Below are 14954 nucleotides of genomic sequence, written 5' to 3'. Positions count from 1 at the left end.
ACTTACTAAATGTATAATATAAATGTCTTAACACAATAACTAAGAAAATGCCAGGGGCTCAAGTGATCCTCTTGCCTCAGCCTCCCCAGTAGCTGGGATTATAGATGCCTACCATAAAGCCTGGCTAGTTTTTCTATTTTTACTAGAAATGGGTTCTCACTCTTGCTCGGGCTAATTTTCAACTCCTGACCTGAAGATTACAGGCATGAGCTACTGCACCTGTTGCAATTATTTGTGAAATCCCAACAAAGCAAAGCAGAACAAAAAGAGATGTTTATTGCTCAGCCTTAAAAAGGAAGGAAATCCTGTCATTTGCAAGAATATAGATGAATCTGAAGGACATCGTGCTAAGTGAAATAAGCCAGGCACTGCAGACAAATACTGCATGATCTCACTTCTACGTGGAATCAAAAACAATCAAAATCATACAAGTAGAAAGTGGAAGGAAGGAGTAGGAGGGAGATGTTGGTCAAGGGTACAAAGTTTCAGTAAGAGAAGAGGAATAAATTTTTGAGATCTGTTAATAACAGTGTATTGAAAATTTCAAAAATGCGGGCGGCGCCTGTGGCTCTCTGAGCAGGGCGCCGGCCCCATATGCTGAGGGTGGTGGGTTCGGACCCAGCCCCAGCCAAACTGCAACAGAAAAATAGCCGGGCATTGTGGCGGGCGCCTGTAGTCCCAGCTGCTCGGGAGGCTGAGGCAAGAGAATCGCGTAAGCCCAAGAGTTAGAGGTTGCTGTGAGCCGTGTGACGCCACGGCACTCTACCCAAGGGCGGTACAGTGAGACTCTGTCTCTACAAAAAAAAAAGAAAATTTCAAAAATGCTAAGAGAATTTCAAATGTTTTCACCATAAGGATACATACTTGAGGTGATGAATGCTATTACATTTGATTTAATCATTCCACTTTGTATACATCTATCATAACATTACTTTGTACCTCAAAAATATAGAAAATTATGGCTCAGTGCCTGTAGCCCAGTGGTTACATCACCAGCCACATGCACCGAGGCTGGCGGGTTCGAGCCCTGCCTGGGCCAGCTGAATAACAAGGACAACTGCAACAACAACAACAAACAATAAGTAGAAAACTATAAGTTCTCAAATTACAGTAACATTTTTTAAAAAAGAGTTATTTAGAAGTTTAAGGTTTACTTTTTCAAAGCAAAATGCAAAATGAGAGAAAGAAAGCCGACAGAGAAATAAAGACAGAAAAGAAAAAACAGAGTAGGAGACAGAGACCAATGAGCAGAGACTAACCCATATAGTTCCAATAACATTGTTTAAACCTGCAGATCTGATCATGTAGAAGTCAGCTCTATTTCTTGAACTTCCTGGGCACTGAACCAATAAATATTCTGTTTTGTTTAAGTTAACTTAAGTGAGATTTCTATTACTTTTAACTGTGAGAGTTGTGCCTAACAGTTATAAGAATATCTGAAATATACTGATATCTGAAATATACACTAATTTTATAAATTCTGTACTCTTCATGAAACATTTAAAATTTGAATCTGTATCATTTTTATAATAAAAATGTTATTCAAATTTTGAAGGGGAAGGTAAATATAGATAAATGCCAAAAACAAGAGAAAAAAGACAATCTAAAGAAGAAATCTAAGAGAATGAAATTAACTCATTTGCCTTTAATATATTATGCATTTAAAAACATAACGCAGAATATCCAATTACCCTACATCCACTTCTTCATTAATTCTTTCCATCTACTATTAAAAAATCCCAATGTTCCCAGCACTCTGGGAGGCTGAGGTGGGTGGATCATCTGAGCTGACAAGTGCAAGACCAGCCTGAGCTAGAGCCAGCCCCTGTCTCTAAAAAATAGCCAGGTGTTGTGGCCGGAGCCTATAGTCCCAGCTACTCAGGAGGCTGAGGCAAGAGAATCACTTAAGTCCAATAGTCTGAGATTGCTGTGAGCTATGATGCCACATAGTGAGACTCAGTCTCACAAATAAATAAATATCCCAATGTTTTAAACAAAGAAGATTAAGAGGAAATAAATATTTTAACAAAGAAAGGAAACACAGAATGTGTCAAATTTGTCCTCATTGTGTCTGGGCAAAAAAAGTTAAAAACGTTACAAGCTGCTGCTGCTTCTTTTTTTTTTTTTTTTTTGGTAGAGACAGAGTCTCACTTTATTGCCCTTGGTAGAATGGTGTGGCGTCACACAGCTCACAGCAACCTCTAAGTCCTGGGCTTAGGCGATTCTCTTGCCTCAGCCTCCCGAGTAGCTGGGACTACAGGCCCCCGCCACAACACCCAGCTATTTTTTTGTTGCAATTTTAACCCACCACTCTCCGTATATGGGGCCAGTGTCCTACCGACTGAGCCACAGGTGCCACCCACAAGCTTCTTTTTTCTACTTGCCTTATTTCGCCTTAAAATATTACTATCAAAAATCACCTTGGTGGAGGAGTTGAGCTCGATAGGCTGGAAGGGAAGTTGTAAGAAAGGTATGGAGTCGAACAGCCAAAAGAAACTTTAACCCACATTCATCAAGAGTTTCTCCACCTACAACCAGAGGGAAAAAGTATTTACTTATTTTTGTTCATAAAAAACTCATTTTGTAAACATGTTATTAATTTTTTTTTAAGAGACAGAGTCTCATTTTGTTACTCTCGTTAGAGCGCCGTGACTAAATTTTCTCAAGTTGACAATTATTTATTTTATTATTATCATCTTAAATTTATCGCATATATTTCTTTCAAGCTTAGTTCAAAGGGATACTGTCCTATATGGAGTCAACAATGATGGATTTGCTATTAATAATTTTGGACCATATGTGAGATTTGATGGGAATCTGTTCATAGTTCAGAAGACTTATTTTTTAAAAATGCTCTCTGCATGAGGAAAAGACCTAATTATTTTGTATATATACTTGTTATTCTAGGTAGGAATATGCACTAATTTTTTTTAAGTATGTTTCTTTTAAAACACAAATTATAATTGTTAAGGGTAGACTATTAAGACATGCAGAAAAAAAGCAGAAACTAACTTTTAGGTTCAGGTACTAAAATAATTGTTTAGTATGAATCTGTTAACTTTTGCTAAAGTCAAAAAGATCTTTTATATTATTAAGAAATTAGTAAAAATGATAGTCATAACAGTTGTTGTGTACTTCCCCATATTATAATTAATGGCATATATTAAAAAGTTAAAACTTTAGCAAGATGGTAAAGGTAGCAAAGGTGTTTTTAAAAAAATCATGCATCATTTTTATATTAAAGATTATTCTCTGTGAAAAAATAAAAACGTTATCACAAGTATAGAATTTAATTTTACCTTGGTTTCTGTCTCTGCTTTCTCCAATATCAGTGCTTGTAGTTGCAATTGTATCTGCTAAGGCCATCAAGGACATCTGTTCCATCCGGCTGAGACCTGGTAAACTAGAATGAAGTAAGTGGCCAGAAAGAACCTGAGCATGCTCAGGACCAAAGTAAGTGGGACTGTACTGTGAAAGGTCAATAACAGTGGGCTTTGGAGTTTCCTCATCTGTCTCTAACACATCAGTATTAGTCATTAGAGCTGAGGTCTGAAAGAGCTCATCGTAATTTTCTTTTGGTAACTGATGTGATTTATTCAAGGTATTTTCATTACTGGGTTTCTCCAAAGTTGAGTAACAGCTATCATCATCTGCTGAAAGTAAGGCATATAAAGGAAGTGGAGGGACAGAATCGATTTCTGTGTAATCTATGCTTTCAGCCTTGCTGAATGCCTGGGGGTCTCTGGTAGTGCTTCCGCTAGCACTGATGGTGAGAGATCTAAGGCGGCGTTCGTGATTAGATTCAGCTTCATTCAGAGCCACAACTTCACCAGCAATGCACTTGACAAGATGGGACAAGATGGCCTTTGCTCGCCGAACTTTGCCAAGATCCATAAGTTCCAAGAGCTGCAATGGATGGTACTGAGGTAAAGTTGGGGAAAGTACATGAGCTGCCTCAAAAAGACCTGAATCTTCCATATCCACCGAAGGATCAAACATACTTTTCTTTCCACAGATTTTCTGTGCAAGGCTAGTCATGGATCGAGTCAGGGTTTTCTTTGGAGGAGGTAACCCAGCACTTGAGGAGTTACTCTGTTTTATTAAACTTATTATAGATGGAGTGCTCCCATTGTATGAGTCTGTTATAACAGGTTCCTGTTTTGTAGAAGGCTGCCACTGGGAATATACATGCATTTCACAATCCATTCCTACCACAAGGATGCCATCCCGGACCCAAGACAAAGAAACAGGAAAAGGTGGGGAACCTTCTACAGAAGATACCAAGTCCACACTTCGTAATAGTACAAATTTAGAAAGGGGCACAACTTTAGTACTCTCCCAAAGAGGAAATGCCAGGCTTTCCTTACCAGTCTGTTCTTGTACCTTGCCTGCTAGGGGTCCATACATAAACAGCTTTGATCCAATTCCTACGGTCAGGATATGAGATCCATCTTCTCTAGACATCCAATCTAAGTGAACTAAATGCTTTGTGTTTGATGTAATACTCTCTCTACTGGACAAACACATCTCCTGTTTATTATAGGCCACTAAATTGCTGTCAATACTGATGCCAGAATCCAACACTGTGCTTAACTCATCTAAATGAATTGTCTGTTCAAGGACCCAACATGAGCCTCCTGTAGACTCGCACTCAAAAATACTTACATGCATCACAAAGTCCTGAGAAGATCTATTACTAGATGTAGGCTGCTTGTAAGCTACTGCTAAACGATTTGTATGTGCACAGCTAACTTCTACAGGCCTACCAGGTATAGTTATACTACTATTATTCTGAAGTCCATCTTCAATAAGTAATGGCCACTCTTCCCAAACGTACACAAGCTCCATTTCTCCATTCTTTGATATGGCAGGTTCTCCATTTGTTACTCTGCATCTCCAGAATCTTACTTTCTCATCTGAACATGAAGTTGCCAATAAATAAGGAGCACTGCACACAGGATAGATAGAAGAAGAACTCAGATGTCCTAAAATGAAAGTAATCCATTAATAAAATTGTCAACTTTGGCTACATACTTCTGTTTTTATGAACTAAAGGTTTTAGCACTTTTGTATGAACTACCATGGAGAATATGACAATCTATATTTAGGTTAAGGGACAACAGGAACAGTTAAGAAGCTTTTAATGACATGAAAAAAGGTATACAAAAAGAAAATACCATCAAAACCTAGAGTTGGAGGCTGGGCGCAGTGGCTCACACCTGTAATCCTAGCTCTTGGGAGGCCAAGGCGGGTGGATTACCAGAGCTCACGAGTGTGAGACCAGCCTGAGCCAGAGTGAGTCCTCATCTCGAAAAAATAGCCAGTTATGCAGCCTTAAAGAAAGATGGAGACTTTACCTCTTTCATGTTTACGTGGATGGAGCTGGAACATATTCTTCTTAGTAAAGTATCTCAAGAATGGAAGAAAAAGTATCCAATGTACTCAGCCCTACTATGAAACTAATTTATGGCTTTCACATGAAAGCTATAACCCAGTTACAACCTAAGAATAGGGGGAAGGGGAAAAGGGAGGGGAGGGAGGGGGGAGAGGGTAGAGGGAGGGGGATTGGTGGGATTACACCTGCGGTGCATCTTACAAGGGTATATGTGAAACTTGGTAAATGTGGAATGTAAATGTCTCAGCACAATAACTAAGAAAATGCCAGGAAGGCTATGTTAACCAGTGTGATGAAAACGTGTCAAACGGTCTATGAAACTAGTGTATGGTGCCCCACGGTCACATTAATGTACATAGCTATGATTTAATAAAAAAAATAAAAATAAAAATAAAAGAAAAAATAGCCAGGAACTATGGAGGCCGCCTGTAGTCCCAGCTACTTGGGAGACTGAGGCAAGAGAATCACTTGAGCCCAAGAGTTTGAGATTGCTGTGAGCTGTGATGCCAACTGCACTCTACCAAGGGCAACAAAGTGAGACGCTGCCTCAAAAAACAAACAAAACACCTGGAATTAAGTTGAAAGGGAACTCTAAAGTAAGCTTTAATTTTATAAACAAGAATCCTTAACCAAACTTGTTAAGTATCTTATGTCTTATCAAACTACCAAATTCTAGTCCTGATTTTTAATCCAGCATTCAATTCACAACTATATATTATTTAATTTTATTATTTTAATACTATTTTAGAGACAGAGTCTCACTCTGTCACAAAGCTGGAGTGCACTGGTGCAATCACAGCTTACTGCAACCTTTGATTCTTGGGCTCAATTCTCCTGCTTCAGCCTTCAGAGTAGCTGGGACTACCGGTATGTGCCACCACGCCTAGCCAATTTTTTTTTTTTTTTTTTTGTAGAGGAAGAGGTCTTGCCATGTTTCCTGGGCTGGTCTTGAACTCCTTGCCTCAAGCATTCCTCCCATTTCAGGCTCCCAAAGTTCTAGGAGATGTGTGAGTCATTGTGCCCAGCCTGGTTTCATAACTCTACTGGCTTTACACATTATTATAAATTTCATTTTAAAGGTATTTTGTAACATCTGTCAATACTGACTGGCTCCTTCTCCTTTATATTTTTTGATATAAATATAAAGGGCTTTGCTTACCCTCATATTACCTAGTCACTTTTCAGGGCCCTTCATGATTGAGGTATATTTGACACTGCTGATGCTGAGAAGATTTCCAAGTGTAACTTAACATTTGCTTAGGCTTAAAGTAATCATATACTGTTATGGTAGTTTTCTAAAACAAGAAATCAGCAAACATTTTCTTAAAGAGCCACATAGTAATAACTCTTTTAGGTTTTTGTTTTGTTTTGTTAGAGAAAGAGTCTTACTTTATTGCCCTCATTAGAGTGCCATGCTGTCACAGCTCATAGCAACCTCCAATTCCTGGGCTTAGGTGATTCTCTTGCCTCAGCCTCTGGAGTAGCTGGGACTACAGGCGCCCACCACAACACCCAGCTATTTTTTTGTTGCAGTTTAGCTGGGGCTGGGTTTGAACCCGCCACCCTCAGTATATGGGGCCAGCGCCCTACTCACTGAGCCACAGACGCCATCCTCTTTTAGGTTTTGTTAGCCATAAAGTCTTTGTTGTAAGTACTCAACTCTGTCATTGTAAAGCAAAAACAGCTATCCACACTAGTAAACAAATAGGTATCTGTGCTGCAATCAAACTTACAAAACATATAGGTGACCCATAGTTTGCTGACCGAATCCTAAACTAGTAAACATAAACTACTAATTATAATATAGAATTAAGACATTTATATTTTATCATATTTCACCATAATTGTAGCAAGGTTTTTACAAAAAGCCTTTAAGGATACAACATTAACTACTGGTTTCTGTGAGCTGAACAAAGAATAAAAATCTTATCCTTCCCAATAGTACTGATTTAAAAAATTCATAAATTCAGAAGCCAGAAAAAAAGCTTTCACCAAATGCTAGCTCTTTTTTGCCAAACCAAACAAATCTCTTCTTTTCCATAGGTCTTTTCTTCTAGAAAATAACTTTGCCCCCAGATTAATAGGAAATTTATTTTAATAAATAGCTTCAGTTTCTCTATATTTGCCATATGATTTTAATTGAAGTTCCACAGTAAAGAGCATACTGTTACAGGGCTAATCATAGCAACTCTTCAAATTCTACCAATACAAAAGCCATTCTTTCTTAAACTTTAACTTTCTTTGCATTCATTTTTTTAAGTTAAAATATGCCCCCCAGCGGCGCCTGTGGCTCAATGAGTAGGGCACCGGGCCCCATACACCGAGGGTGGTGAGTTCAAACTCGGCCTGGCCAAACTGCAACAACAACAAAAAAATAGCCAGGCGTTGTGGCAGGCGCCTGTAATCCCAGCTACTTGGGAGGCTGAGGCAAGAGAATCAACTAAGCCCAAGAGCTGGAGGTTGCTGTGAGCTGTGACACCACAGCACTCTACCGAGGGTGACAAAGTGAGACTCTGTCTCTAAAAGAAAAATAAATAAAAATAAAATATGCCCCCAAAGCAGAATGTAAATATAATACTCCCAACTCCTATGAACTTCACCATTAAGAAAACATTGAGTACTTGAAAACAACATGATAAACTGAAAAGCAATCAGAAATTAAAGAATTATCTGATGAAAAAGATGGATTTGTCTTGGTATTCTTGATACCTTAGAACAGTGGTTCTTTTTTTTTTTTTTTTTAAAGTGTGCTTAAGCTTTATTGTAATGCTGTAGGGATATAGAACAGTGGTTCCTGACCGACAGTGTGCATGAGAATCACTGGGAAGGCCTGCTAGACCTGGCACTGGGCCCCAACCCAGAATTTATGAGTTGGTAATTCTAGATGACCCCAAAATTTTCACTTCTAACAAGTCCCCAGGATGCTGAAGCTGCTGGTCTGAGGAAATTCTGAAAACCACTGCACTAAATAAGGATGCTAAATACACACATATAGCAGGAACTGTACACTCAGAATCCTTCTTAGCATATGGCTCCAAAGTTTGCCATAAGGTACAACTCCCAAAGTTTGCAAATAAGGCACAATTTAGTTATCACTTTTGTTATAGAAACTTTTCAGTTTTTCTTCATGAAAGGGCAATGAAAATTTGTTTTAGAAATCACTAGTTAAGACACAGAACTGGCTGACGAATGTCAGAGTAATGTGAAAACATAGTGAGAAATTTAAGTGTTCATTTTAGGGCATTCAAATTTATTATTTCCATGTCTAGTATGTGTGCATTTAACAGGTAGCTGTAAACAGGTGTTTGTAAACACTCTTGGTTTACAAACTTAAGTCTCTTCTCATAAAATTTACAAACCTGCTGATGGCTTAATACTTATTATCTCAACTCCTTCTGGCAAATTCAACTCTTGGCTATAAACCATTTCTGAAGACAGAGTCAACTTGCTGGTACTCTGGAGATTTGCTCTGCAAGCCTGATACTTCTGTGAAAAAGGAGACAGAATCCTCTCTGGAGAAGAAGAATAATGTTCTGCTGGCTGACAAACTGCTTCAGATATTTTTGAATCTACTTTTTCATCTATAAAACGTAAGAACAAAGAACAAGAACATTAATTGAATATAAATATTACAATTGCTACATTTTATAACCCCCAACTATCTTAAAAAAGATAAAAGAGTAAAAATATTAATATGATTCTTTACAGTAAGAAAATCAGTTTGCTTTTTGAATTAAATGAATAGATTATAATTATCAACACTAAATAAGAATGACTTTAAGAAATATTCTGCTTTGAGCTGTTTAATCATGTTTAATTTGAAGAAAGACTCACCCAAAGAGACAGGAATTGACTTTAAATGTAAATTCCACATGTGTAACAGTGAACGGCTGTCTTGTGTGCACTCTATTACAATCAGATAGAACTTTTCAGAAAATCCATTGGGTGAGCTGCCTGTTGGTATGAATGATATTTTTCACTATTAACATAGAAAAATCAGACTACTTACTATATATATATCAAGGTTAAATTAAGATTTAAAAGTAGAGAAAACTAATAAATGTTACTTAAGTTTCTAGTATAAAGTGGCATTATAGAATACATTCAACTTCACCAAATGAATTTGTATTAATTTAAAATTTTTACAATAGTATGTATGCTGTATACAAATTTTATTTTTTTCTTATTTTTGAGACAGAGTCTCCCTATATTCGCCCTCAGTAGAGTGCAGTGACATCGTAGCTCACAGCAACCTCTAACTCTTGGGCTTAAGCGATTCCCTTGCCTCAGCCTCCTGAGTAGCTGAGACTACAGGCGCCTGCCACAACGCATGGCCGTTTTTGTTGTTACAGTTGTTACTGTTGTTTAGGAGGCCCAGGCCAGGTTCAAACCTGCCTGCCTCCATGTATGTGGCCAGTGCCCTAACCACTGAGCTATGGGCACCAAGCCATAAATTTTATTTTTAAATTGATAGGCTCAAAAAGTCATATATTACAGTCATCACTATCAAACTGTTAACACAGATTAGGCTATATGAAGTGGGACATTTCAAAATAGGAACTATGTGACATATACTTGAAGTCAAAACATGACAAAAATTGTGTTATATTTTTTGAAGCAAGCTCCATAAATTAAATAACTAATTTATCTAATGACCAAAAAATCTAAGTATTCATTACATGATATATAAGTAAAAAAATTTTTCTTACCTTAAATTTCAGTTTAACTGCATACAAGTTGTTCTAAATAAATCTTTCTAAAATAATGTATATCATAAAATCAGTGGTATATTACTGCCTGGTAAAAAACCTTTTTTTAACAATACCTTTTAATCCAAGTTTTCTCGTTTTTTTAATAAAAAAACTCAAATTCTGTAAAACAAGTACCTTCATTATGTACAAAATTATGTGGCTGGAGGCCGGCAATTGGAGACTAATTTAGGCAACATAGTTGCAGTTTGGCCACCCTTGGTATATGGGGCCGACGCCCTACCCATTGAGCCCAAGAAAGTGAATTTTTAGTTTGGTTTGACTTTGTAATTGAGACTCATGACCCAGAGATTTACCTCTATTTTCCTTCATGCATAGTAACAGTTAATGTTGAGTTGAATAAAAATTTTTAAACTGTTCTATTATAAAGTTTTAAGAAACTTATCTTTAAATTAAGTTTGAAGGTATTTCTTTACATTAGTTTCTAAAGCGCCAGGAATCCACATTATCCAAATTGATATGGTAGGACCTCATCCAGGAAAAGAGCACTCACACATTAATGATAAGGTATTTCTACTATGCAGTTTAAAAAAACATTTAACTGAGAGACCCCTTTAATTGTTTTCGTGCTTATTTCCTAGTTAAGAATAAAAAGATACACAGAACATGGGCGGTGCCTGTGGCTCAAAGGGGTAGGGCGCCGGTCCCATATGCCAGAGGTGGTGGGTTCAAACCCAGCCCTGGCCAAAAAAAAAAAAAAAAAAAAAACCACAGGAAAAAAAAAAAAAAGATACACAGAATAATTTTAACTTCAAATAAACAATGTGAAATACTGTATCAATTCATCTTTTTAACTGCCTATCATATTATACATAGTATTTCTCATTACATAAAAGTTTCTTCTTTACCTGCATTAGATAAAATGCTGTCTTTTCCTAGACACTTCTTTTCAAGATTATTCAAAATGAAGTCTTCTTGAAAAACATGAAGCAGCTGGGTTTTTCTGCCATGCTGAATGTAAATAAATACCAACATAAGTTGATACATGTTATTCATTTAATAGTAACTGGAAAAAAATAAATACAGTAGAACTTCTGTAAGTTGACCATCCAAGGGACTGTAACAAACTAGTCAACATATGGAGGTGGTCAACATACAGAACTAGGCCAAATATACTGATGTTGATATGTACACGTGGCACATGTCCAGTCTATGAAAATTAGATCAATTTAAGGAGGTGGTGGATGTAGTGAGGTGATCAACTATGGAGGTTCTACTGCACTACATAATGAAATAGTCAAGCAGAATAAAAGTTCAAAAGTTCAGCATGTTAAGTTTATGGTACCAGAATAACCTTATGGAGATGGAAAAAGCCCAGGTCAAGATAATTTGCTTTCATTATAATGCGTCTTGACAATTAAAAAAAATATGTGTGGGGCGGTGCCTGTGGCTCAGTCGGTAAGGCGCCGGCCCCATATACCGAGGGTGGCGGGTTCAAACCCGGCCCCGGCTGAACTGCAACCAAAAAATAGCCGGGTGTTGTGGCAGGGGCCTATAGTCCCAGCTACTTGGGAGGCTGAGGCAAGAGAATCGCTTCAGCCCAGGAGTTGGAGGTTGCTGTGAGCTGTGTGAGGCCATGGCACTCTACCGAGGGCCATAAAGTGAGACTCTGTCTCTACAAAAAAAAAAGTGTGATATCCACCAATGTACTGTATACCAATGCCAAAAAATGGTATATACATTTAATATTAAGTGGTTCTTTTAGTGATTTTCATAGCCATAGATGAAGAACATAAAAGCACTTTATTAAATCTAAAGGTCATGTGACACTATTAACATCCACAATGTGTTTAAGAGTCAGAGTTTGAAAATTCATTTGATTGTGAATACACTAATTGCAACTATAATCTGATTTATTTATTTATTTATTTATTTTTGAGACACAGCCTCCCTCAAGCTATCGCCCTGGGTAGAGCGCCATGGCATCACAGCTCACAGCAACCTCTAACTCCTGGGCTTAAGGGATTCTTTTGCTTCAGCCTCCCAAGTAGCTGGGACTACAGGCGCCTGCCACAACACCCAGGTATTTTTTCGTTATAGTTGTCATTGTTTTTTGGCAGACCCGGGCTGGATTCGAAACCGCCAGCTCTGGCATATGTGGCTAGTGCCTTAGCCGTTTGAGCTATAGGCGCCAAGCCTATAATCTGATTTTTTAGTTTGAAGTACACAAAATTTGCACTGTATGCTATCCATAGCAAAATGTCAAATTATACCAATTTATATATAGATTTTATACATAATAATCTCACATTTTATATACCTCCAAAAAAAGAAAAAATACTTACGAGCTTGGTAATGGGATCTAATGCAATAATACATCCTGGCCTGGCTGTCGATTGTTGACTGACGATGTTAAACACTTCGCCAACGTATTTCTGTTTTTTAAAAAATTGACATATCCTTTACTAAACAACTAACTTCGAAAGTGATTAAGAGCAAAGAACATAACATTTCAGGAGTAATAAAGTTCAACTGGTGCTAAATATAGTCTCTTTCAACTATAAACATTCCAAGCTTTACCTCAACAGGAATTACACAGGAATGAATAAGAACTTTATTCATGAACAGTATTTACATAAAAGTTTGTACAGAGAACAGTAAAAGCAATGCTTGGTTATACCCCAAAATGTGAAAAACTGACCTCAATTTCTTGGAAATGTTTTAAGAATTAGTGCTTTTTAAAGCATTAATTTTGAGAAGGGAAGAATGGAGTTAAACAAGTTGATATGCCATTTATATATACAGACTTCTTAAGCCACTTATGTTCTAACTGCTCTGTCAAGTTAACAATGCTAAATTCAGTGGCCAATCCCCCATTTTCATCATACTTGCTCTATCAGCAGCATTTGATCCCAGTGCTCACTCTCTTCTCCTTGAGATACTTTCTTCATTTGGCTTGCATTATCTACCACATTCACCCTACTTTAAACAAAGAATGCTTCAGCATTCAATCTTTCTATCACTTTTATTTTCCAACTATACTCTCTTTCCTCAACAATCTCATTCACCTTTACAACCTAAAGTACACATGCTGACAACTATTTAATATAGGACAGACCCTCCTCTGAACTTTAGAGACTAGCCCACTGGGTCTCGTGGAAATCAATAGGCAACTGAAAATTACACCTCTGAAGCCAGGCTCCACCACCTTACTGGGCCCGCTCTACTGTTTCTGGAACATTGTTTCTCTCTGTATTAGTTAATACATCTGTTTTCTCCTCATCTCTCTTCACTAGATCATAAATTCTATGATACAAATTTTTGTCTGTTTTCTTCACATCTAAATTCCCAGTACTTAAAATAATGCCTGATAAATAGAAGACTCTCAGTAAATACTACCTACACTACATGTTTCCACTATAATACTACATGCTTTTAAAAACCTGTGTTCTTCTTTAAAGCAACTTGTTTCCACTTAGAAGGATGCACTCATCAGTCTTTCCCCCAAAACAGCTGCCAGCCCCGACTTCCTGAGCTTCCCTACGCTCTCACCTGGGTTTCCGCTGCTCTGTGCTCTGCCAGGATCCCACACCCCCTTAAAGCCTTCTGCACAGACACGTGTTACTGGGGGTTGCCTGAGCCCAGGAGACCACACTGAATCCTATCTTAAAGTATTTAAAAAAAATAAAACATTGTTTTGTGATGTGAAAAAATAAAATAAAAACCTGTTTTTTGCAAAATCATGCATTAAAAATAACTTATAGAAAAAACAAGATTGGAACAGACCACTGACATTTATGCAACTCTGTAACTAGAGGATTAACAAATCCATGAATTGGTAGCTGGGGAGATGGCTTGAATCTCAACAGGAACCTCAACAATACAGATGAAGTCTGCCTCTGGGGATAACGCGGTTGATAGGTTACTATCAGACTGGTACAGGAAAAAAGGTAGCCTGTCATAAGGCAAAAGCTTTGCAACAGTATTCAAAAGACTCCTGCCTGAACTGAAACCAAGCTGAGGACTTTTTCCTTTTAGGATTAGAATTAAAATCCTATTCCTGTTATTCTAGCTCCCCTTGTCTGGAAAAAATTACAGATGAACCAACGTGACTTCCACATTATACTGTCAATAGTGCCCATTTATCTATAAGCAAATAAGTATTACAGAAACATATACTGTAAGACACTAGACTCTACTTTTTGAATGAGTGAAAGAAATAGTTTCTTTTTAAAAGAGCTTTTCATAGTTATAAAGGTATAGTATTTGGGTACAAATGTGAAAAAAATAAAAAAAAGTTGCAAATGTTTATTACAAATACATGTCAATTCTAGAATATGCTCAATAAATACAGATAAAGTATCTACAAGCATCATATTACACATATACTTTTTTTTTTTGAAACAGAATCTCATTCTGTCACCCTGGGTAGAGTGCCATGGCATTGTTGTAGCTCACAGCAACCTTAAACTCCTGGGTTCAAGTGATCCTCTTGCCTCAGCCTCCCAATTATCTGGGACTACAGGCAAGTGCTACCATGCCCCGCTAGATTTTTCTATTTTTAGTAGAGACTGGGGTCTCATTCTTGCTCAGGCTGGTCTTGAATTCCTGAGTTCAAACAATCTACCGGCCTAGGCCTCCCAGAGTGCTAGTGAGCCACGGCACCCGACCCATATTATACACTTTAAATTGTTTCAAAAGCCATTACTTACAGAAATTTCAGGGTTAGAAAGCTCAAATAAAAGTTTCTTGGCATCAATAACTGCTTCATATAATCTCAGATACTGCCCATCACTTGCTACAAAGCACGCACTAGGAGAGTTGCAGTAGGCACCTAGGAAGTATTTAGA

The 14954-nt window shown here is 37.5% G+C and overlaps 1 protein-coding gene across 4 annotated transcripts in view; it reads right to left on the bottom strand.

Moving 5' to 3' along the window:
* DMXL1 (Dmx like 1) overlaps nt 1-14954 on the bottom strand; it is a 193181-nt gene that overhangs the window by 128995 nt on the left and 49232 nt on the right. For all 4 annotated transcript variants that reach the window (XM_053566527.1, XM_053566526.1, XM_053566528.1 and 1 more), the window contains 7 exons: nt 14817-14938; nt 12450-12539; nt 11013-11115; nt 9230-9349; nt 8755-8976; nt 3300-4985; nt 2421-2528 (listed from right to left, as the gene is read on the bottom strand). In XM_053566527.1, coding sequence (XP_053422502.1) covers nt 2421-2528; nt 3300-4985; nt 8755-8976; nt 9230-9349; nt 11013-11115; nt 12450-12539; nt 14817-14938 — 2451 coding nt within the window. The remainder of the gene's footprint in view (nt 1-2420; nt 2529-3299; nt 4986-8754; nt 8977-9229; nt 9350-11012; nt 11116-12449; nt 12540-14816; nt 14939-14954) is intronic.

Source organism: Nycticebus coucang, chromosome 17 (assembly GCF_027406575.1).
Source record: "Nycticebus coucang isolate mNycCou1 chromosome 17, mNycCou1.pri, whole genome shotgun sequence".
Classification (NCBI taxonomy): Eukaryota; Metazoa; Chordata; class Mammalia; order Primates; family Lorisidae; genus Nycticebus; species Nycticebus coucang.
This window is presented reverse-complemented; position numbering and strand designations above follow the sequence as displayed.